The sequence below is a fragment of the Esox lucius genome, chromosome 21, assembly GCF_011004845.1.
Source record: "Esox lucius isolate fEsoLuc1 chromosome 21, fEsoLuc1.pri, whole genome shotgun sequence".
Lineage (NCBI taxonomy): Eukaryota > Metazoa > Chordata > Actinopteri > Esociformes > Esocidae > Esox > Esox lucius.
Window position 1 is genome coordinate 373,181 of NC_047589.1, and position 23,791 is coordinate 396,971.

Sequence of the window (23,791 nt, forward strand, 5' to 3'; positions counted from 1 at the left end):
ACTCCTCCTGACTTACAAAGCCCTCCACAAACTTGCTCCCCCCTACCTCTCGGACCTTCTTCAACACTATCAACCTTCACCCTCACTCCGCTCTTGTACAGCAGGCCACCTCATCATCCCCAGATCCAAGCTACGGAGCTGTGGTGACAGGGCATTCTCCAGGGTTGCTCCCCGGCTCTGGAACTCACTGCCACAATCCATCCTTGACTCTGACTCTCTTAACACCTTCCGCCTCCGCCTTAAGCCATTTCTGTTTAAACAAGCCTTCCCATAGCCCCTTTGTTGTTGTATATTTTATTTCTCAGTGTTCTTTGTTTTGCTTGTTTTTGTAAAGCGTCTTTGGGTCATTGAAAAGCGCTATATAAATGTATTATTATTATTATTATCAATGGAACCATGAATTCTTGAACAGAACGTCAGGTAATCAGTCCCTGAGTAAAAGCTGAGCCTAAGTCAAAGTCCGGAATGTACATAGAAGCAATTTAATGTGCTTTACAAAGAAAAAGAAAATAAAGAAAAATGCTAAAGAATAAAAACATCAGTGGCTATAGGAGACATCTACTCCAAGCCATTGAATAAAGGGGCTCACATTTTTGCAGAAATGAAATCATATCATATGTTTTTGTTTGTGTCCGTTATTTGGAAAGTCTTTTTTACGAATTGGGGTCTATATAAGGATTTCTTCCCAAAATAATTACCATTCCTGTAGAGTTCACATGCTTTGAAGATGCACTGTAGCTTCTTAACACTAGAACCACCAAATACTTACGCCAATTGGTGTTTGAGTTTGTAATTAAATAAAACTGCCATTTTGAAAGCTACACCCTCCTCCTTCCATGACTACATTGTTCTGTTGTCGTAATTCTAAACTGACAAACAGACAATGATTTAGAGACGATTTACCTGTTGTTTCTTTTTACCCTGTTTTCCTACTAAATCTGCCAAAAGCCCATGCCACTTAGCGTTGGTACCCAAATGGTGCCCAGGCACTAATCACCCCTCACTGAATGCCTGACATCAGTGGATGAATGCGCAATACTCCCAGAAGGATATTCAGACTGTGGTTGAATTTGAATGAACTTACAAATGGCTATTTAGGCTATTAGGCTATTATTGAAACATAATACAAACGATATAGGGTACTTATCACACATTACCGTTTTTCAATAGGAGATTCAGCTTATTGGGTAGGCTAATTCATCAAATGTAAATCTACAAATGTATTATCCTAAAAAAGTATTCACTAAACGAAATACCAAGGATGTTTTTTAGCAGACACAACTCACTGATTCAAGAAAGATATTACAATTTACTGTTCTTATTTTAGGAGAAAAAGAGAAACTAAATCACACATACATCCAATCGCCTCTCTCTGAATTTTCTCTGCTTATTTCACTGAAGATTAAGAAATTGCATGCATGTTGTTTACATTCTTTTTCAGTTGTTACACGTACATGCCTACCTCGGGAACCTAGTCTAATTGAATCTAATGAATAGCAAGGGAATAGCAATAATGTCAATGGATGAATGGGCGAAAACCCGCTCATCAACCCAGACACACCTATGCATGTGACTGAAGTGTGATGATGAGGGTAGAAAGTGTCTATAATCTGAACTCGGTGAGCAAGTCAGACACAAATCAGACACAATATACAGTGTTTAGTTCACAATGGCAAACCAAACCTGACGATTCGACGCCCTGACAGCATTGCAGATGCTGCAAGATTTAGATGAGATGGAATCAGATGGAAGATCTGAAATAGATGCCAGGTTTTCATCTGATTCAGATATTGAACCGCCACCACCAATGCCTGAGTGTCCTCCCAAAAAAACAGAAATGAACCAACGCCGACCCCAAATGCCACTGTGAGATAGGAGTCTGTAAGAGATGGCACGATTTGGGTAAAACTAAGTTTATCAACTTTATACATTTTATTTTTACAAATAGGCTGTAGCTTATGTGTTATTCATTCTTTGAAATGTATCGTGTTTATCAAGCAACCGTGCTTTAGGCCTACATAGACTGTTCATGCGCATATCTTTTGATTGTCGCAAACTAGTCGATAATGTCCTCTATTTTACCTTGTACATCATCAAAATGAAAAGTAAATACTAAAGGATTTAACTGTGTTGAGGAAATGTCATTTTTTACATTTGTAGGGTGTTATGGACATTTCTTTAATTGATGTGTTCTTACTGATTGAACGACTGAGCCCCCATATTTAGATGAGAAAAGGAATATTGATTGTGTTGTAGGAAAGGAAGTATGAGGTGTCGAGGTAAATGTAAATCTTCAGCAGTATGGGGGCCGATGCAGATCAATGGGGTTTTTGGACAGGATAGAGGAAGATATACAACAGGATGGATCAGATTCTTACCCCCCACCCATTTCCATCAGGCACGAGCTGTGACTCGTGCCTGATCAGTACAGGTTTCTTGAGAAAATTTAATTTTGGAGGTATTGTCATGCTGAAAGACCCAGCCATGTTTCATCTTCAATGCCCTTGCTGATGGAAGGAGGTTTTCACTCAAAATCTCATGATACATGTCCCCATTCATTCTTTCCTTTACAGTGATCAGTCGTCTTGGTCCCTTTGCAGAAAAACAGCCCCAAAGAACAGCCCCCATGCTTCACAGTAGATATGGTTTTCTTTGGATGCAACTCAGCATTCTTTCTCCTCCAAACATGACGAGTTGGGTTTTTACCAAAAAGTTCTATTTTGGTTTCATCTGACCATATCACATTCTCCCAATCCTCTTCTGGACCATCCAAATGCTTTCTAGCAAACCTCAGACGGGCCTGGACATGTACTGGCTTAAGCAGGGGGACACATCTGGCACTGCAGGATTTGAGTCCCTGGCGGCGTAGTGTGTTACTGATGGTAGCCTTTGTTACTTTGGTCCCAGCTCTCTGCAGGTCATTCACTAGGTCCCCCCGTGTGGTTCTGGTGATAATTTTGACACTACGGGTTGAGATCTTGCGTGGAGCCCCGGATCGAGGGAGATTATCAGTGGTCTTGTATGTCTTCCATTTTCTTATAATTGCTCCCATAGTTGATTTCTTCACACCAAGCTGCTTACCTATTGCAGATTCAGTCTTCCCAGCCTGGTGCAGGTCTACAATTCTGTTTCTGGTGTCCTTTGACAGCTCTTTGGTCTTGGCCATAGTGGAGTTTGGAGTGTGACTGTTTGAGGTTGTGGACAGGTGTCTTTTATACTGATAACAAGTTCAAACAGGTGCCATTCATACAGGTAATGAGTGGAGGACAGAGGAGCCTCTTAAAGAAGAAGTCTGTGAGAGTCAGAAATCTTGCTTGTTTTTAGGTGACCAAATACTTCTTTTACCGAAGAATTTACCAATAAATTCATTAAAAATCCTACAATGTGATCTTCTGTGACAAAAAAATTCTCATTTTGTCTCTCATAGTTGAAGTGTACCTATGATGAAAATTACAGGCCTCTCTCATCTTTTTAAGTGGGAGAACTTGCAAAATTGGTGGCTGACTAAATACTTTTTTGCCCCACTTTATGTGTTAGGGCACATTATTTGGACTAAAATAGATCTTGCTTTTCGCCACATACCATTTTTACTAGGTTTTCTGAACATGGATAAGTGCGGCAGTAAACCATTGAACGTCCCTCGTAGTTACGTTGGGCCAGCAGAGATAATGAAAGTATGGTGTTTGGACGTGAACAATTGTATCTCTGGGGGTTTTTGGGATTTCTGAAAAATGGCAGCTTTAGCCAAAGACAGTTGGTTGAAAGAGAAGTTGGAGGAATACGAGGAGGGGAACATTTATAAAATACAGAAGGGGAAACGGAAAGTAGATTGAAAAGCTTATGGTATGTGGAAAGAAGAGACTGATAAAAGATTTAGGCAGAGTAGTGTAGGAAGTACTGATCAATGTGCTCTGGCTTCTCCTACTAGAGTGGATGTGAACCTGGACTGCCCTCCGTCTGGCCGACCTCCCTCTTATACTGCTGTGCGAAAGTCTGCAGCGGTTCCTGAACCACGGGCAGCAATGCCGCCGAAGCTGTCTCAAGATAGTCCCCCTCCTGCTCTGAAGATTTATCCTTCGCTCGCGGCTGACCTTGGTGCGACGTCCCCAATTGCTGGGAGAATCAGGAGCGTTACATCGTTTGTGCAGCCTGTAGGTCGGTTCCCGATGGTAGAAGTTGCAAATCCGGTTGCAGGAGATTAAGACTACGCGCCCTGAACTATTTTCACCTACCGCCCATGGCCGGCTGACGACCTGAAAAACTGTTTGCGGGTCTGTTCCCAAATTTACAGAAACATGTAAAGGAGCACTGTGTGACCTTGGACGAGGGCTGCATGGAAATCGTTTGGCCGTATATCAAGCACGCAGAAAAAGTCTGCGAGGACCAAGAAGATAAGAAAAAATACGATAAAGGGAAACGTGAAACAAAACTAAAGATGGCTGTTAGGGAAATTTCTGTAACCTGATAAAATATATTCTGAGTAAAGGACTGAGTCCCAATGTTTAAATGCATAGAGGAGTGTGGGAGAGGGGATCTGGGTTTTGTCCTAGGGGGCATTCTTGATTGGCCACGAGTAATTTTAGGGTTAATCATCTACCTATCAGTAGGTTGCTCAGATGCTTTAATTCCCCCTTACGGGTTAAGAAAGTTAACCACATAAGGGAAGACACCATGTCCCTTGTGTCAAGCCCAGGACATGTGATAGAACAAAGGGTGTGTTTGGTTGACATGGGACAGAGGGGCAGCATCTTACCACAACCCTTTTTCCCTCCTTATATACTGATGCATTTCCTATACTGATTTAGAGATTATCCATTGTTACTTTGTAACCTGTGTATTCTCTCCTTGCAAGAATAAAACTGTTTATTGTGCATTTGAGTTTTCCTCTGTCTTACCTACCATTTTCATAAATAGTTTGGACTTTAGTAATTGCCATCACATGGCCCAACTATGTTTTTACAGCGGCTACAAACAAAGAGGCCGAGGATGTGGTAGAGCAAGAGGACGACGTTGTGCAAATCACTACAACTATGACAAAGGTTGCCATTGTTGTGGTTTGGATTGAACATTGGTTTTGCGATTGTCCTGACAAGGACACAAGAGAAGATGGACAAAGTAATTCTAATTCCGGTGGATTTACAGTGAATAATCCAAGAGGAACACGTAGAAATGAGAAATACCAAGTGGAGGGGTTTTGACGGTCAGAGGGGTCAGGACAGGACACATCTACTGGTGAGATCAATCCATTACATGACCCCGCATATACAGCGGGGAGAACAAGTATTTGATACACTGCCAATTATGCAGGTTTTCTTACTTACTAAGCATGTAGAGGTCTGTCATTTTTCTCATAGGTACACCTCAACTGTGAGAGATGGAATCTAAAACAAAAATCTAACATCTGAAGAGAGCTGGGACCACAGTCTCAAAGAAACCATTAGTAACACACTATGCCGTCATGGATTAAAATCCTGCAGCGCACGCAAGGTCCCCCTGCTCAAGCTAGCGCATGTCCAGGCCCGTCTGAAGTTTGCCAATGACCATTTGGATGATCCATAGGAGGAATGGGAGAAGGCCATGTGGTCTGATGAGACAAAAAGAGCTTTTTGGTCTAAACTCCACTCGCCGTGTTTGGAAGAAGAAGAAGGATGAGTACAACCCCAAGAACATCATCTCAACCGTGAAGCATGGAGGTGGAAACATAATTCTTTGGGGATGCTTTTCTGCAAAGGGGACAGGACGACTGCACCGTATTAAGGGGAGGATGGATGGGCCCATGTATCACAAGATCTTAGCCAACCACCTCCTTCCCTCAGTAAAAGCATTGAAGATGGGTCGAGGCTGGGTCTTCCAGCATGACAACGACCCAAAACACACAGCCCCAAGAACTACAGGAAACGTATGATCTCTGTAATTGCAAACAAAGGTTTCTGTACCAAATATTAAGTTCTGCTTTTCCGATGTATCAAATACATATGTCATGCAATAAAATGCAAATTAATTACTTAAAAATCATACAATGTGATTTTCTGGATTTAGATTCCGTCACTCACAGTTGAAGAGCACCTATGATAAAAATTACAGACTTCTGCATGCTTTGTAAGTTGGAAAACCTGCAAAATCGGCAGTGTATCAAATACTTGTTCTCCCCACTGTATCTCACCCACAGACAGGTGCCATGATAACGAGATTATCAGTCTTATTCACTTCACCTGTCATAGGTCATAATGTTATGGCTGATCGGTGTGTATATACACTCACCTAAAGGATTATTAGGAACACTTTCTCAATTTCTCATTAATGCAATTATCTAATCAACCAATCACATGGCAGTTGCTTCAATGCATTTAGGGGAGTGTTCCTGGTCAAGAAAATCTCCTGAACTCCAAACTGAATGTCAGAATGGGAAAGAAAGGTGATTTAAGCAATTGTGAGCGTGGCATGGTTGTTGGTGCCAGACGGGCCGTTCTGAGTATTTCACAATCTGCTCAGTTACTGGGATTTTCACGCACAACCATTTCTAGGGTTTACAAAGAATGATGTGAAAAGGGAAAAACAATCCATTATGCGGCAGTCCTGTGGGCGAAAATGCCTTGTTGATGCTAGAAGTCAGAGGAGAATGGGCCGACTGATTCAAGCTGATAGAAGAGCAACTTTGACTGAAATAACCACTCGTTACAACCGAGGTATGCAGCAAAGCATTTGTGAAGCCACAACACGCACAACCTTGAGGCGGATGGGCTACAACAGCAGAAGACCCCACCGGGTACCACTCATCTCCACTACAAATAATAAAAAGAGGCTACAATTTGCACGAGCTCACCAAAATTGTACAGTTGATGACTGGAAGAATGTTGCCTGGTCTGATGAGTCTCGATTTCTGTTGAGACATTCAGATGGTAGAGTCAGAATTTGGCGTAAACAGAATGAGAACATGGATCCATCATGCCTTGTTACCACTGTGCAGGCTGGTAGTAGTGGTGTAATGGTGTGGGGGATGTTTCTTGGCAAACTTTAGGCCCCTTAGTGCCAATTGGGCATCATTTAAATGCCACGGCCTACCTGAGCATTGTTTCTGACCATGTCCATCCCTTTATGACCACCATGTACCCATCCTCTGATGGCTACTTCCAGCAGGATAATGCACCATGTCACAAAGCTTGAATCATTTCAAATTGGTTTCTTGAACATGACAATGAGTTCACTGTACTGAAATGGCCCCCACAGTCACCAGATCTCAACCCAATAGAGCATCTTTGGAATGTGGTGGAACGGGAGCTTCGTGCCCTGGATGGGCATCCCACAAATCTCCAACAACTGCAAGATGCTATCCTATCAATATGGGCCAACACTTGCTGAATCAATGCCACGTAGAATGAAGGCAGTTCTGAAGGCGAAAGGGGGTCAAACACAATATTAGTATGGTGTTCCTAATAATCCTTTAGGTGAGTGTATATACTGCAAGCAAAACCAAGATCATAAATTGTGATCATAAAATGGCAAAAACATTCTATCCCATGAAGAGACCACTAGTAAAGTGTTTTAAGAAAGACCTAGGAAAAATGTTATTTGTTTCAGTAATGACTAATTATTCCATTGTACTGTACCTCCAGGGTAAAGCCGATGACTTTGAAACATTGTTCCACCACATCATACTGTTCTTTGTAGAAAGTGTTGTTCACTATGTCAGGGCCCAATCTAATGTGCTCGTTGAGTAGATACCTGGGACAGAAGAAAACAATTAAACCACAAATAAGGTAATAACAGGAGGCGATAGGGCAGTGAATAAGTATAGTAAGGTTGTAAGGTTATTGTAAGGTTAAGAGTGGTTCATTGTGGTACGTACTTGGGGGGTTTGCTGTCAGATAGCTTGTAATGGGCCAGTTTCTTCCTCTCAGCAAGACCAGCGTAGATATAGTAGAAAATGTGAAAGTTCTTTTCCCCTCTGAGAGCAGAATCACAGGACAGGACAATGTCATTACATGTTTGAGATTTGATATGTACTTACTGTAAGTCTATTAGCTATGCTTACCTTGGTTCACTCATGATATATCAGACGCTACTGATGAAAGAAAGCAACAGAGGCTGACAAACTTGACCCTGATCTGCTAGTTATTTCTGGAGCTCTGAGGGATATTTCTGTCTAACTTTGATTTCTCAAGTTATTCCAAATGTATGGAACCACCCATGAACTTACACTACATAAGGGTGGTGATATTATTGGCCTTGATGACTTTCAACCAACCAACTGGCTATCACCCTGGACATAGAGCCCCTTGTCAAACAGAAACGCACAATACATTTCCGGAACTCCAAGTCCATCAACCCCTCCTCTCTCTCCTCAATCTTGGCTGACAATATCTCTGACTCACAACTCGAAACATCTCCCCAATTGACCTGGTCAACACCTACAATGGCACACTCTCCTTCTGCCTTGATGAGATGGCTCCCATAAAAACCAAACTGGTCTCCTTCACACACTCTGCCCCTTGGTACACCGAGTAACTTCACCACCTCAAAGCCAGGGGCCAACTCTCCAAAAGAACCAGTGCACTTGGATGCTGTGCACTTGGATGCTTACAAACTTCTACAAGAATACAAAGACACTGAACAATGCACGCTCCTCTCACTACTCCCCCATCATCCAATCTGGCCGTAACAACTCCAAAACCCTTTCCTCCACCATCAACCAACTCTTCAAACCCATGGACACCATCTCTAACTCCTTCACCTCCAGCAAATGCAATTCATTTCTATCCTTTTTCCAAACCAAAATCGACTCAACACACAATAATCCTCTTCCACCACCCTCCCTGGCCCTCAAACCAGCCCCCCACTACTTCCAAGCCACTCATTTTCATCCCTCAGTGAAATCACTGAAATTGAACTATCCCCCATAGTCACCAGCATGAAGTGCTCAACCTGTGCCCTTGATCCCATCCCCTCCTTTCAAGTCAAGGCCTACTTCCCCACACACTCCCCTATCATCACCAATTTAATCAACTCCTCCTTGTCCACTGGCCTCTTCCCCCTGCCCACAAGCTAGGTGCTGTCACCTCGATACAAAAAAAGCCTGGACTAGAACCTGATTCTTCCACCTCAAGAATATTGCCTGCATTTGGCCCTCCCTGTCCTCTACCTCTGCCGAAACACACATCCATGCCCTCATAACTTCCAGACTTGACTACTGCAATTGCATCCTCTACCCAAGAAAATGCTCAATAAACTTCAATACGTCCAGAACTCTGCTGCTCGCATGCTCCCCTCCACACGTCACCTAGATCACATCACAGCTGTTCTCCACAACGTCCCCTGACTCCCAGTCAAATATAGGATTCACTTCAAAATACTACTCACCACCTGCAAAGTCACTAACAAACCTGGCCCCTCCCTACATCTCCAAACTCCTTGTCCGCCACACCCCTACCCGATGCCTCAGGTCTGCGGACACAACCACTCTTAAAACCACCAGGACCAGGCTCCAAACCCATGGCCTTTTCAGCTGCTGCACCCCAAGTCTGGAATGCCCTCCCCCAACCATATCCGTCAAGCAAACACCCTGCCATCATTCCAACAGGTCCTCAAAACCCACCTCATCGAACATGCATCGAACCTTCCCTTCTCTTGCCTCCCCTCCGTCTCATGATTCCCTAGGTTTCAACAACCTATAGTTATGGAGTATTAATGTTCTTCGTTCATATACATACACGTAACACCTAAATCGTTCCTAAATAACCATTTATTCCTACAACTTACTTATATTCATGTTACTTCTTAGTTATGTGGGAACTACACTATAATTTGAGAAGTACATTAAAGGTGCTTAATTCCTAGTAACAACACATAACAACGAGATTGTTCATACATTCCTACCCATTCTTACCAGATACCTACATTCTTGTTACTTCGTAGTTACATGGGAATTACCCTGTAAGGAACATGCTGTAATTTGAAGGGTTAACTCACTTACTGATAGAACCCAGGCCATTGTTACAAATGGGTTTGAATCAAATGTTATAAGACTTCACAAAGTAGTTCCCCAGGGTTAAATATAGGGTCCTTTGTTGTTTAATTTGATTATAAATTATCTGTGATTGTAACTGTGATTTTCATGTTTATGCTGATGACCCAGTACTCTACACTACTGCACTGTCTCTTGCTCAAGCATTTGTATAATTAAAGTCTTATTTCCAAAATCTACCAAATTCCTTTATAGATCTTAAGCTGGTGATAAAAGACAGTAAAACAAAATATATACTCTTCTCAAAATCCCAAAGTGAACATTTAGATGATTTCCAACATAAGACTTCAATGCAGAAACTTACCAAACTTTCTTAATGCAAAAATTAATTGGGGAATCAGCTTGAAAGCCCATTCAAACACAGTTTCAAGACTGGGTAGCCTTACAGAAATCACAGGGTTATTGAGAGGTAGTTTCCTGCTTGTGTGTTCTATGCCCCTTATTAATGGAATGTTTTGCAAAATAAGTTAGACATTTTGCAGCCTTTTTCAATGTTGTTATTTGTTGTAACTCTGGGTTTTAGCTGTAAGAGAGACCTAGGTCTCATTCTGCCTGAATATATAAATATGAAATATCTTAATTTTGTAAAAAGCCAAACATACATTACACAATGCATCTTGAAACATGTTATTGGCAAGCAAACAAGCCAATATAAGCTGCTTTTTTCAATTGTCATAGCCTGTCATACACCAATCAGGTATAACATTATGACCACTGACAGGTGAAGTGAATAACACTGAAAATCGCAGTGGGTGGGATATATTAGGCAGCAAGGGAACATTCTGTCCTCATAGCTGATGTGTTAGAAGCAGGGAAAATGGGCATGCGTAAGTATGTGAGCGATTTTGACAAGGGCCAAATTGTGATGGCTAGACGACTGGGTCAGAGCATCTCCAAAACTGCAGCCCTTGTTGGGTGTTCCAGGTCTGCAGTGGTCAGTACCAATCAAAAGTGGTCCAAGGAAGGCAAAGCAATGAACCAGCGACAGGGTCATGGGCGGCCAAGGCTCACTGATGCACTTAGGGAGCGAAGGCTGGACCATGTGATCTGATCCAACAGATGAGCCACTGTAAACTCAAATTGCTGAAAAGGTTATTGCTGGTACTGATATAAAGGTGTCAGAATACACAGTGCATCACCTTTTGGTACATATGGGGCTGCATAGCCGCAGACCAGTCAGGGTGCCCATGCTGACCCGTCCACTGCCAATAGCGCCGACAATGGGCAGGTGAGCATCAGAACTGGACCATGGAGCAATGGAAGAAGGTGGCCTGGTCCGATGTATCATGTTTTCTTTTACATCACGTGGATGGCCAGGTGCATGTGTGATTTGGGCAATGTTCTGCTGGGAAACCTTGGGTCCTGCCATTCATGTGGATGTTACTTTGACACATACCACCTACCTAAGCATTGTTGCAGACCATGTGCACCCTTCCATGGCAACGGTATCCCTGATGGCATTGGCCACATTCAGCAGGATAATGAGCCCTGCTACAAAGCAAAAATGGTTCAGGAATGGTTTTAGGAACACAACAACGAGTTCAAGGTGTTGACTTGGCCTCCAAATCTCCCAGATTTCAATCAAATCAAGGGTCTGTTGGATGTGCAGGACAAACAGGTCCGATCCATGCAGGCCCCACCTCACAACTTACAGGACTTTAAGGATCTGCTGCTAACATCTTGGTGCCAGATACCACAGCACACCTTCAGAGGTCTAGTGGAGTCCATGCCAGGGCTGTTTTGGTTGGCAAAAGGGGGACCTACACAATATTAGGCAGGTGGTCATAATGTTATGACTGATCGTTGTAGATTCTCATGTTATGTGTCATGTAATACGTAATACAGTAAGCTTCATAAAGGTTATATTTGCAATGTACTTTGTCTTGTTTATGAACGTCTTGTTTTGTCTGTACACTGTGTTTTTTTCTGTTTGTTTTTAATCATTGAACCTAAACTGTGTGTAAAGATTGTATATGCAGGGCCCAGCTGTAGAAGAGACCTTGGTCTCAGTCTGTGTTTTCTTTGTTGAAATAAAGGTTTAGTAATATTTTTACCACTAAGTTAGTATTATTTTATTTTTCTGTTAGCAGTCAAGACAAAAATTCCCTATCACAGAAATGCCAAAAGCTCCCAATGACTCCTCGCTCTACTTTACCAGTAATTTCTTTTGATCAAATGTATGGACACAGAACAAGTCAATGGCCACAAGTGAAATATTGTAAAAAAATGAAGGTTATGAGTGCCTATTATGTAACTATTACATAAGTAAATATTATGTGAAAGATATGAGCAGATAATATGAAAGCTACAGTATATTAAAGCTTTCTGGGGGTCATACATGGCCTGATGGATGACGCGGGATTTCTCCAGAAGGTACTCTGAGATTTTTGCTCCGACCACAGTACCCCCACAAGTAAAGTTAATCTCCAGATATTTCCCAAAGCGGCTTGAGTTGTTGTTAATGGCAGTACATGCATTCCCAAAAGCCTCCACCAGGTTGTTGACCAAAAGGATCTTCTCTTGTAGTGATCGATTATTGGCCTGCAAGGATAGATCATCAGCACATACACATTTAATGTTAAGAGAAATGTATGATCAACAATGTGGCCAATATTTTTGCTGTTGTGAGTGAACAGAAAGAGCTTTTTATGTGCTGTACCAACATTGTATTACAATATTTTGACTGTAAATTACCTTTCCAAGCACTGTGAGCTGCTGAACTAATAGATGGGCACTCTCTGTTTTCCCTGCACCACTCTCTCCACTGATGACAATACACTGCAAATATACAACCAATCAGTGAGGGGATTCCGATCTAATGATATGATTCTATGGTAGTTCTGAATTCTGAATGTGAATAATACACTAAAATACAATATACATGGGGTGGACAAAATATATGAAACACCTAACAATATTTGAATATCAGGAACCTAATAAGGAGCAGGGCACCACTTTGCATTCAGAACAGCTCAAATCCTTATTGGAATGCTGTCATACAACGCCTTAACTGTGTTTAATGGAATATTACACCATTCAATGAGAACAAAAGCAGTTATTTGAGCAATGATAGAAGTGGAAATTAGGGGTGTGTCAAGTACTTGGACAAAACAAGCATTTCTAAGGATATGAATTGACATTTTGTTTAATTAAGAATAATTGGATAGCTACCCATCAAGCTTGTAATATTTTCAATTGACTTTGCTGAGTCACTATTGTAGTGAAAATTGTTTTCTGCGTTAGTTTTAGTAGATGTACTATCGTTCTATGATGGGAGCTAACTAAGCCAATGCTTGAATTTTGGCATAATAATAAAGCACTTGGAATTGCCGCTTTGTATGAAATGTGCTATACAAATAAACTTGCCTCACCTTATTATCACCAGGGTTGGGTAGGTTACTTTTAAAACTCCGGCATAGAAATAAGATTTAACCGAGCAAACGTAACCTGCGTTTATTATGGCCACCAGTGATGGATTTTCAAAACGCAAATGAAAGAAATAAACTGTGATTATAATCCTGCACTCTTAGCTTAAAGCAAATGACATCAGGAGCCAATAATAACCAATGGACACAATTTTCAGATATGCAAAGCAGAATCACATGGCCTACCTGTATGGATGGAGTTGATGTGGCCGCGTCAAATGCAAATAATGTGCTTCCCAACACACCTTTTCTCCTCAAATGTCGTGGTAAATTCCATATAATGTTTTATCTTGAAGGCAGCGCCATGTTACAGATATCTAACAAATAGTTTCCTAATCTATTAAACAATCCCTGTAAAAGTTATTTGGTGCAACTCTTCCTGGCTGTGTTGTTCGGTGCATTTGACAAATAAACCTTGAAACTTGAAAAAGATATAACACCAGGCCTATTGCCTATCATTGTTCTGAGGATTATGCGTAGAGTAGTTAACTAAATAACATTTTATGACTTAGCTAATATTATTGAAGATATACTCCATCCAAACAACCAAAACCGGAGAAATTTTAATCAGCGCTTCTTCCATCACCAAACTGGTTTTGTGCGTCCACCCTTTGCTCGCATGATGAGCACACAACTGAAGTTAAACAGCTAGTGAGTACAGGAACAATAGAACTGCACTGAGTGATGGAGCAATAACAAGCAGATGAGTTATAGACTAAACCATTACTTAAAACAGAACATATTTCTAATCACGAGCATGTGGCAAAAATATTAGGATATGTGTATGACAAAAATGGCACACCCCTAGTGAAAATCTAATTCATATCTCTCTAATTCCTCTCTCTCCCAGATAGGTTTCATACAGATCTAATGATTAGGGAGACCATGGAAGGCATTTTATGTCATCCTGGTGTTCTGATAACCACTGTTAAATTTGTTTAGCAGTGTGTATAGGGGCATTATCATCCTTAAATATTGGAACATATTCCTCAACTGTTATACGACCATGCAGACCACACATTAGACTAAATGGATCCCAGGAGATCCCCATACCATTACGGCTCTTCCACCATATTTAACAGTTGGCAGCAGACATTGTGGGCTGAAGGATTCCTTAGGCTTACTCCCAAATCAAACATGTACGGATGAAGGAAACAGAGTGAAAAACCATATATTTTGCTCAAGGGTCAAGGTTTTGTGCTCCTTACACCAATGCATATTTGTGTCTGAATGGCAACCCCACCATAATGACATACAGTTTTTGTTGAGATTGGTTCACAGACACATTCTGTGATTTTGTTACTTCAAAATCTGTTGTGTCCACCCCTTTTAGTTTGTAGTTTGCACTACCTGGTCAGCGTTGTATGATACCATGGATTGGTAGGCCACATCAGCGACAGCAAAGATGTGTGGCGGGTATGCAGTACGCTTAGCTCCAATGTACATCTTTGTGTACTGTGCAAGGGGAAGGACAAGGCACACAGAAAAGAAGATTATATTTAAATTTGTTGACAACCGGTAACTAGTATGAAGCTACAACTCCGTCTCCAAAAATGTTGGGATGCTTTGTAAAATGTAAATAAAAACAGAATTCAATGATGTGGAAATTAAAAACCCAGTATTCATTAGAAAGTAGTACAAAGACAACATTAAATGTTGAAACATTTTATTGTTTCTTGAAAAAGATATGCCCACTTTAACATTAGGACCACCAAATGCCTATGTGAATTGGCGTTTGAGTTTTTAATTGAAATAAAACTGCCATTTTGAAAGTTTTACCCTCCCCCTTCCATGACTTTTCCTAAATGGGCGTATATAACCTATTTCCATTGTCAGAATTCTAAACTCATTCTTCGACGGGGCTGTCGCCGGTGAGGAGCAAACAACTACAAATTCCTTGCCCTGCGTTTCTGACCCTACTCGATCATATCGTACGGATGTTAAGGTAACGGGTCATTGCGCTCAAGGTAAGCGTGAAAATCTGCACGGTACAACCCACAGTCGTTTCAAAAACATTATAAACCCTGCTTTGAAAAAACACAGCAAACTGAACTTTTTTAAAACTGTCAATCACTCTCGACTGATCTGGGATCAACAACTCAAACCAAGGGGTCTATTTGGAGGGCATATGAATATTCGTAGCCTCACCCCAAAGTCTGAAGAAGTACATCATCTTCTTATTAACTCCAACTTAGATTTTTTAGGTCTGACAGAATCTTGGTTACATAAAAACTCTCCATCTGCTGCATTACATGTACCAGGGTATAATATTTTTAGACGGGACAGATGTGAGGGAAGAGGGGGAGGGGTCATGGTTTACATAAAAGATCACATTAACTGTCAGCAGATATGTTGGCCTTTTGACCATGATTTGGAGTGTATTGGGGTGAATATACTGCTTTCACCTGAAATGTCTTTTGTGCTCATTGTCGTATATCGTCCACCCTCCTCTAATAATGATTTTTATACAACTTTTAAAAAGCTACTTCAAGCATGTGATTTTAAAACTGAGGTAATATTACTTGGTGATCTTAACTGTAACTGGCTAAATAAGACTAATAGGAAATCCCTTAAACAGATCACAGATAGTCTGGATTTTACTCAATTGTTGGAAGGTCTTACTAGAATAACCACATCGTCTCAGACACAGATAGATTTAATATTCAGTAACAAGCCTGAAAGAATTGTAAAAACATTTAATTTTATTACTGGACTGTCTGATCATAATCTGACTCTACTGTCGAGAAAACTTACAAAAAAGCGATTTCATCATTCTAATAAACCCGTGGAGCAACTTAGGATTCCTAAGAATGAAATGGATAATTTTCAAAAGGCAGTACAGCAGACTAGTTGGATAGATATATTTAACGGGATCAACATAGAAGAAGTTAGCAAAATGTTTTTTACCAAACTACAAAATCTAGTTAAGGAGTTTACTTGAAAGGTAAAAGGAAAGAAAAAAGCAAATGCACTCCCCTGACTCAACACTGAAATATTTAATTTGATGAAAGAAAGAGACTCCGCTTTAAAAAGATCATTAAAAACAAAATCAAATAGTGATAGGCATAGGTTCACTTCATTACGTAATCAAGTGATTAAAGTGATAAGAAAGGGTAAAGCCAATTTTTTTATAACATTTATTAATGAGGGAAAAGGTAACACAAAACTGATCTGGGAACAGATTAAGAATGTGATGGGAATTAGCCATAAGCTTAGAAACCAGTTAGAATTGAACCTGAATGGTAAACTACTTCAAGACACAGCTCAAATAGCTGTAGCTTTTAATGAATATTTTATTAATTCTGTGAATGAAATCGCACAGAATTTTTCCCCTATAACTGGAAATGTTGTAACAATAGATGAAAGCATGCCTTCTTTTAGCATTCAACCTATCTGTGAAGTAAAAACTCAGGCAATTATTAATTCTCTTAAAATCTCATCAACAAAAGATATTTATGGAATGGACTCGAAAATGCTTAAAAGCCTGAAAGAACATCTATCTTACCCTATCACACAAATTTTTAATCAGTCAGTACTAGAGGGGATATTTCCAACTACCTGGAAGACTGCAATTGTAACTCCCATATTTAAGTCAAATGACCCACGGAACATATCTAACTACCGCCCATTTAGTATTCTACCAGTGGTCTCTAAGGTAGCTGAAAAATGTGTATCAGAGCAGCTTGTTTCTTTTCTAAATAATAGTCCCTTCTCGCTTCATCCAATGCAGTTTGGCTTTCGGGCCCATCACTCCGCAGAAACGGCTAACTGTTACTTTTTAGAGACTGTTCGAGCAATGGTGGACAAGGGAGGTGTTGTTGGCGCTGTGTTTTTAGACCTCCGTAAAGCATTTGACACAGTCAACCATCAGGTCCTTATTGCCAAACTCTCTACTTTTAATTTTTCCACTTCTGCAATTAAATGGTTTGCGTCATATTTAACTGGTAGAACTCAATTTGTTTCTGTGAACACCCATTGTTCACTAGCTCTTAATTTATGCACAGGGGTGCCACAAGGATCAATACTTGGCCCGCTTTTGTTTAGTCTATATATTAATGATTTGCCATCAGTTTGCCCTGATATTAATACAATAATGTATGCGGACGACACTGTAATTTATGTGCATGCCAAGACAAAAAATCTGGCAGACGCAAAACTGACTAAAGCCATGGACCAGATAACCGATTGGCTAAATCGTTCATGCCTTCAATTAAATGTAGATAAAACTGTGGGAATGTTTTTTACAAAAAGGCAATGTAATAGTGTGTCAAATATATCAATTTCGGGTCAAAACATTACTATTGTGCCACAATTTAAATATTTGGGCGTTATTATTGATTCTAATCTCTCTTTTAAAACACATATTACGAAAGTCTGCAATAGGGTTAAGTTTAGTTTAGCTAACTTTAGATATATTAGAAATGCCCTTACTTTTAATGCTGCCAAATTATTTATGGATGCAATGATTATGTCACATCTAACATATTGTCTGACAAGCTGGGGACAAACTAACAGCTCATCTTAAAAGCCTTTGGCAACTATTTATAAAAAAAACTCTTAAAAACAGTTCACATCATTGTATCATCCTTAAAAACCATAAATTGCTGAGCTGGGAAAATTTGATCAAATATAAAAACATTTTACATAATACAGCTCCGCCTCCTTTCAATTCATTTATAATTCAATATAATAACAGCAGTCAGAATACCAGAAGCACCACACGAGGCGACCTTGTAATCCCATTCAGAAAAAGTACATTTGGTCAATTATCATTTTCTGTTACTGCAATACATAACTGGAACTCATTACCTATTACAATTAAAAACATACATATGTATTCGACTTTTGCAGCACACCTTAAAAATTGGCTAACCGACAATTACAACTGCACACATTAAAATGCTAGATGTGATGTGTGTACAAGATATGACATGATCATGCTTCTGTCATTTGATCTCTGCTTGCCTGCTTCAATGTTATGTCATGTATGTGTATGGCTTGACCTGTTTTTATGTCTTTGTAATTTGTGTTTGCTTGTTTGTCTCAATTTTGTGTTATCTTGTTTGTATGTCTAAGCTCTTGCTTACATCTGTTTTACTTGTAATGTATTTATTGATGTATGCCTATTAACAACTGGCTGGGGACTACAGCTGGAAATTAGCCGTAGAGGCTAAAGCTGCTCTTTTATTGAAAGAGGTTGTCCACATTATTATAAACCAATAAACTAAACTAAACTAAACTAAACTAAACTGTAGGCTAATTCATCAAATGTAATTCTAAAATGTAAATCTATATAATCATTCACGAAACAAAATACCAGACACTGTTTAGTAATCACCTTCAATGCACATCTATACATTCCACATGTAACATACACTATACTTACTACTTGTACATTTCCTGCCCTCATAAATTTGCAGTTCTGGTTAGATACTAACTGCATTTCACTGTACTGTACTCCTACTGTTTAAGGAAAATAAGGTAGAATCTAATCTAATGGCATGGGTGACTAGCACATCTGTGAAGGCACCATTAATGCTGGACCATATATGCAGGTTTTGGAGCAACATATGCTGTCATCCAGACAACATTTTTGCAGGGAAGGCCTTGCTTATTTTAGCAAGACATTGCCAAACCACATTCTGCACATAGCACAACAGCATGGATCAGTAGTAAGAGAGTCCGGGTGCTAAACTGGCCTGTCTGCAGTCCAGACCTGTCCCCTATTGAAACCATTTGGTGCATTATGAAACAAAAACTACGACAAAGGAGACCCCTAACTGTTGAGCAGCTTCATTCCTATATCAAGCAAAATGGGAATACATTTCAAATTTCACTTTCAAAACTACAGCAATTGGTCTTCTCAGTTCCCAAACGTTTACAGAGTATTGTTAAAAGATGTGGTGAAGCAACAAAGTGGTATAAATGCCCCTGTCCCAACTTTTTAAAACATGTTGTTAGCATCAAATTCAAAATGGGCATGTATTTTTCCAAAAAACATCACATTTTTCTGTTTCAACATTTGATATGTTGTCTATGTACTATTTTCAATTACATATAGTGATAAATAATTTTCACATAATTGCATTTTTATTGCCATTTTTACACATTGGCCCTCATTTATCAAAAGTGCGTACACCAAATTTCCAGCGTACACCTGGCGTACACCCAAAACCACGGTGACTTTGAGATTTATCAATATGGACGTTGGCGTACGGCACTCTCAAATCCTACGCCAACTCAGGAGGTGGTGTACGCACGTTTTGAGTTAGTGCGGAAATGCGCATGTTGAGTTATATGTTCTCATCATTTATGTTATATTATGTTGTTTAATTATGATACTGACTGTTGTATACTCAAAATTGTGCAAGAGTTAATTGTGCGCATGTGTGAAGAGACGGGACTTTTATTTTGACCTGTCTCAAGTAAAAAATTTGTAGCCGTATACAGCCCCTGCTGCAGTTCCCTCGTGCACTGATGTTATGCCAGTGCAGAGATGTAAACTGAAAATAAAACAGTATTAATAGTCATATTTGGAGTGATCTTTGGTGGATGGATGACAACAAAATATTGCACATGGACATGGCGGAGAGAAATGAAACCTTAACAGCGCAGAAAAGAAAATCCTAACGCACTGACAAACTAAAAGATGTGATATATTATGACCTACTGTAAAAAAAACAACAACAATTACAAACTTCAGTGTTTATTTTTGTGCAACATGGACTTCAAGGTTTCATTTGTGTGACTTTACCAAAGCATTTGACTTATATGTATTCCTTCAGATGCGAGTCTGTGCGCTTTACATGACGTTTCAGGGTTAGGCCCGGCAGTTGCGCATGGACTGGGTTCAGTAATAAAATATTACAAATTGTCATGCAGTTATTAATGTGAATGAATGGTACTCCACATCACATCATCATCTTTTATTCCGCTTTTTAAACTGCCAAATGAAACAATCTTTCTACCTCCCTGGTGATCGTCTCAATCTCCACGTCAGAGAAGTTTCTCTTTTTTGCCGTCTTCCGTGTGTCCATGGCGTAAAATGAGGGCGTGGGGGAAGCGGAGACTTGAATATATAGGGGCGTGTTATTCTAATGACGATCGTTTTCATCCGCGGCATTTATCAAGGGAAGGTATTGCGTACACCTGGATTTTAAAGGTACGCACAGTTTCATAAATCAGGCGATGAGAGGAGTGTAAGCAAAATCTTACGCCAACATATACGTCCGTTTCTACGCAAGAATGATAAATGAGGGCCAGTGTCTCTAATCTTTTGGAAACAGAGTTGTAATATGGAAAGCATTCATGCTATAACATTGCAAGTCATATCTGCAAACTCATTTGCACAGTTAAGTTATTACTGTGGCCACAAATAACAACACAACTTTATAATAGTGTGCCATTTGGTCTTGAAGGGTATAATAGCAAATTTAGTTGTTAACTATCTTTTTGTACTGTAGTCTCATTTGGGATAGAGCCTTTAGCAATATATCTTTATTCAGCTTCCCAAAAGCATGCAAATAGATGGTTGCGTAACAACCATTTCTCTCCTAAAGGTTTTACATAATTTCACCAGATAACCAATGGATTATCTATATTGACCATAGTTTTTTCCTGTAGTGTCTCTCAGTGTGACAACCTCAACAACAGGATCCTCCGGTCAGCAGAGCCTTATTGTAAATTGTAAGTAGTTTGTGCTAATATGTTTCTTTTTCTTTTTGTATAGCTGACTAACAAGTAAAGTGATGGGTAATTAAGATGATACTTAACTAACGTATAATGAGACATATCATATTACTAAGATTTGATGTTGAGTTTACAGGCACTTTAATCTACAAGGACTCTATAGCACTTTGTCCTTCGACATAAAACTGCATAATTGTGTTTAATGTTAATAAATATCTACATTGTGTGAACAGTAAATTTTTCTGTTATTAAATAATAATAATTATCCCCAGATGCTTTGATGCTTTATTGGCAGAAACTGTGGGCCGTTATTTAAACCCATGCTCATGTGCACCTGAAGCAGAGGTGTAAGCGGTTGGACCACATTTGACCAGTAGTGTTTGTAATTTAAAATACATATAATCAGCAGTGATGTATTTATTACAAAGCAACACAAGAAATTATAGAGAAGAAAAACTGTGGCTAATGAAGAATGCAAGACAGAGAGAGTAAATTAACATGATTTCCATTGTATGCCTTGGTTTGTACATTGTTACATAATACAAATAAAGCAATAATATTAAGGAAATGAAATAGGAAATAGGATGCAGCCAACTCTGAACAACCATTGAGCCCTAATGCAATATAGTTGGGTTCATTTAATACTGTGAGTGTTTGATCACATTAACATAAGCTTGCAGGAATACACATCGCACACACAAATACACACCTGTGGGCCGTAGAGTTCCATCTTGTGAAAAGGGTTGACTGCGATGAGGATGTCTCCAACATAAGTATAGATCTGGTCTTTGGAATAACGCCTCTGAAGCAGCTCTGTGACTGAATTCTGAAAGATCAAATGTGAGGCAGTTTATAAATGTATATAATTATGAGATAAAAGACTATATGATTTGCTTTGGGCTTAGTTTAAAGGAATACATATTCCCAGGCATTGTGCCCAGGCATTTTCCTCATATGTTGTATTTCAAACCCTCCCTTTTCCCCAAAAAGGCAATGAAAAAAGCGATGGTAAAATATATCCAAAGGCAACTGAGCACTTTAAATGGTTACATTTATCAATGGAGTAATTAGCTTTGAAAAATTACCCTGATTGTGTTTGGTTAAAAATATGTTCCTAATCAATTTATTATCAGTGTTGAAACTAAAATACAATCTGTTTGTGGATGGTCATCAACAGACTGCTAATACTGTTTCAGAAAAATAATATAACCAGGTTGTCTTTATTGGATCTGAAAGGGTTGAATAGATGTCAACAATAACCTTCAGCAAAAAATAACCATGTTTAGGCCATAGACATAATAAAGAGTAGACGCCGCATTGGCTGCTGGGGCGCGAGAAATACGGCCGCCATCTTTGACCGGTCATACTCCTATTTGCGTAGCAGCAGAAGCAACGATGCCAGAGCACTGTGGAGCATACTCCTGCTCATATCGGCGGACCATCGAAAGCAGGGCTCGGGGGATTACTTTTAACATTACCGTATTATTGGTTGTATTTTGTGACTAGAATATTACCAGAGAGTTGAGAAGGAGCAAGGATCTTTGATTTTACTGTACTGAAATCGTATCCAGCTAGCTAGGCTATGTTTACTGCACCAGCCGGTGTTAACCCAGCGAACTGAGACTTTATAAGTCATATTCTATAACACTGACTTAGATTACAACTGACTCAAGAATGCTATTGTAGAAATAAAGCAAATATTACTGGTATAACATTGGCCAGCTAATTATATATTTATATAAATAAAAGACGGTATTATCATTGTTGGGCAGTACTAGCTTAGCTAGTAACTTAGTATTTTGGTGGTAGCTTCACTATTTCCAGAATCAAGTAACTTTTCAGTAGTAGTAACTCCTTTATTTACCAAGTAGCTTGGCCACACAAGCTACTTTTCTTGTCATGTGAAATTAGCACAACTTAAAGTAGCTTCCTATGTAATGAACTAGCCTACTGCTGTGTTTGTGTTACTTAGCTTGCTACATTTGACTGGGTGGTAGCTTTTGTGTAGTGAAGCTTTATTCATGACAGAGTAACTAATAGCTTAGCTCACTGCAATATCCAAGTAACTTGCCCAACACTGTGTATTATTCACGTGTAATTCACCCTAACAAAAGTAAATTACCTCTCATGTCTCATACCCACCCCACTTAAAATAAAGGCAACAGAACATCTGATAGTAGAATGGTTTTCAAACAAGCTTATTACTTAGTTCAGCGGTATGTGCTCACATACAGGTTCAGCCAAGATCACTTGGAGCTCCTGTGGTCTGTCACATTTTATGTGAATACTGCTGTAAGTGTTGGTGGGTCTGTAAATACCTCTGTTTGTGTTTCATGAACTCTAGCCTCATGGTGTGTGTCTCCAGGAATCCAAATGTTGGTCTCCTTTGCCTTACACTGGGTTTGTGAGCTTGTGTATAATGAAGTTTATCTTTACATTATGTCCTTGTGTTTGTGATTGTCTTAGCCCTGATCTCTTTCCCTCTGGGTTCTGAAAAGCACTTGTAACTGTGTTTTGAAAATTGCTACATTAAGTTTGCAGACTTTTCAAGGGAGTTTCAACAAAGTTAATGTGCAGTTTAAATAAAAACTGTCACTTTTCTTTTCATCCTGCTATTTTAGACTGGGACCCATGTGTGTATGTTGGGATGGGGGCT

The 23,791-nt window shown here is 39.7% G+C and overlaps 1 protein-coding gene across 4 annotated transcripts in view; it reads right to left on the bottom strand.

The window, feature by feature from the left end:
• Positions 1 to 23,791, bottom strand: part of myo3a (myosin IIIA) — a 279,588-nt gene that overhangs the window by 118,849 nt on the left and 136,948 nt on the right. For all 4 annotated transcript variants that reach the window (XM_029116287.2, XM_029116285.2, XM_029116286.2 and 1 more), the window contains 6 exons: positions 21,845 to 21,961; positions 14,797 to 14,901; positions 12,716 to 12,799; positions 12,360 to 12,562; positions 7,847 to 7,945; positions 7,608 to 7,722 (listed from right to left, as the gene is read on the bottom strand). In XM_029116287.2, the coding sequence (XP_028972120.2) occupies positions 7,608 to 7,722; positions 7,847 to 7,945; positions 12,360 to 12,562; positions 12,716 to 12,799; positions 14,797 to 14,901; positions 21,845 to 21,961 (723 nt within the window). The remainder of the gene's footprint in view (positions 1 to 7,607; positions 7,723 to 7,846; positions 7,946 to 12,359; positions 12,563 to 12,715; positions 12,800 to 14,796; positions 14,902 to 21,844; positions 21,962 to 23,791) is intronic.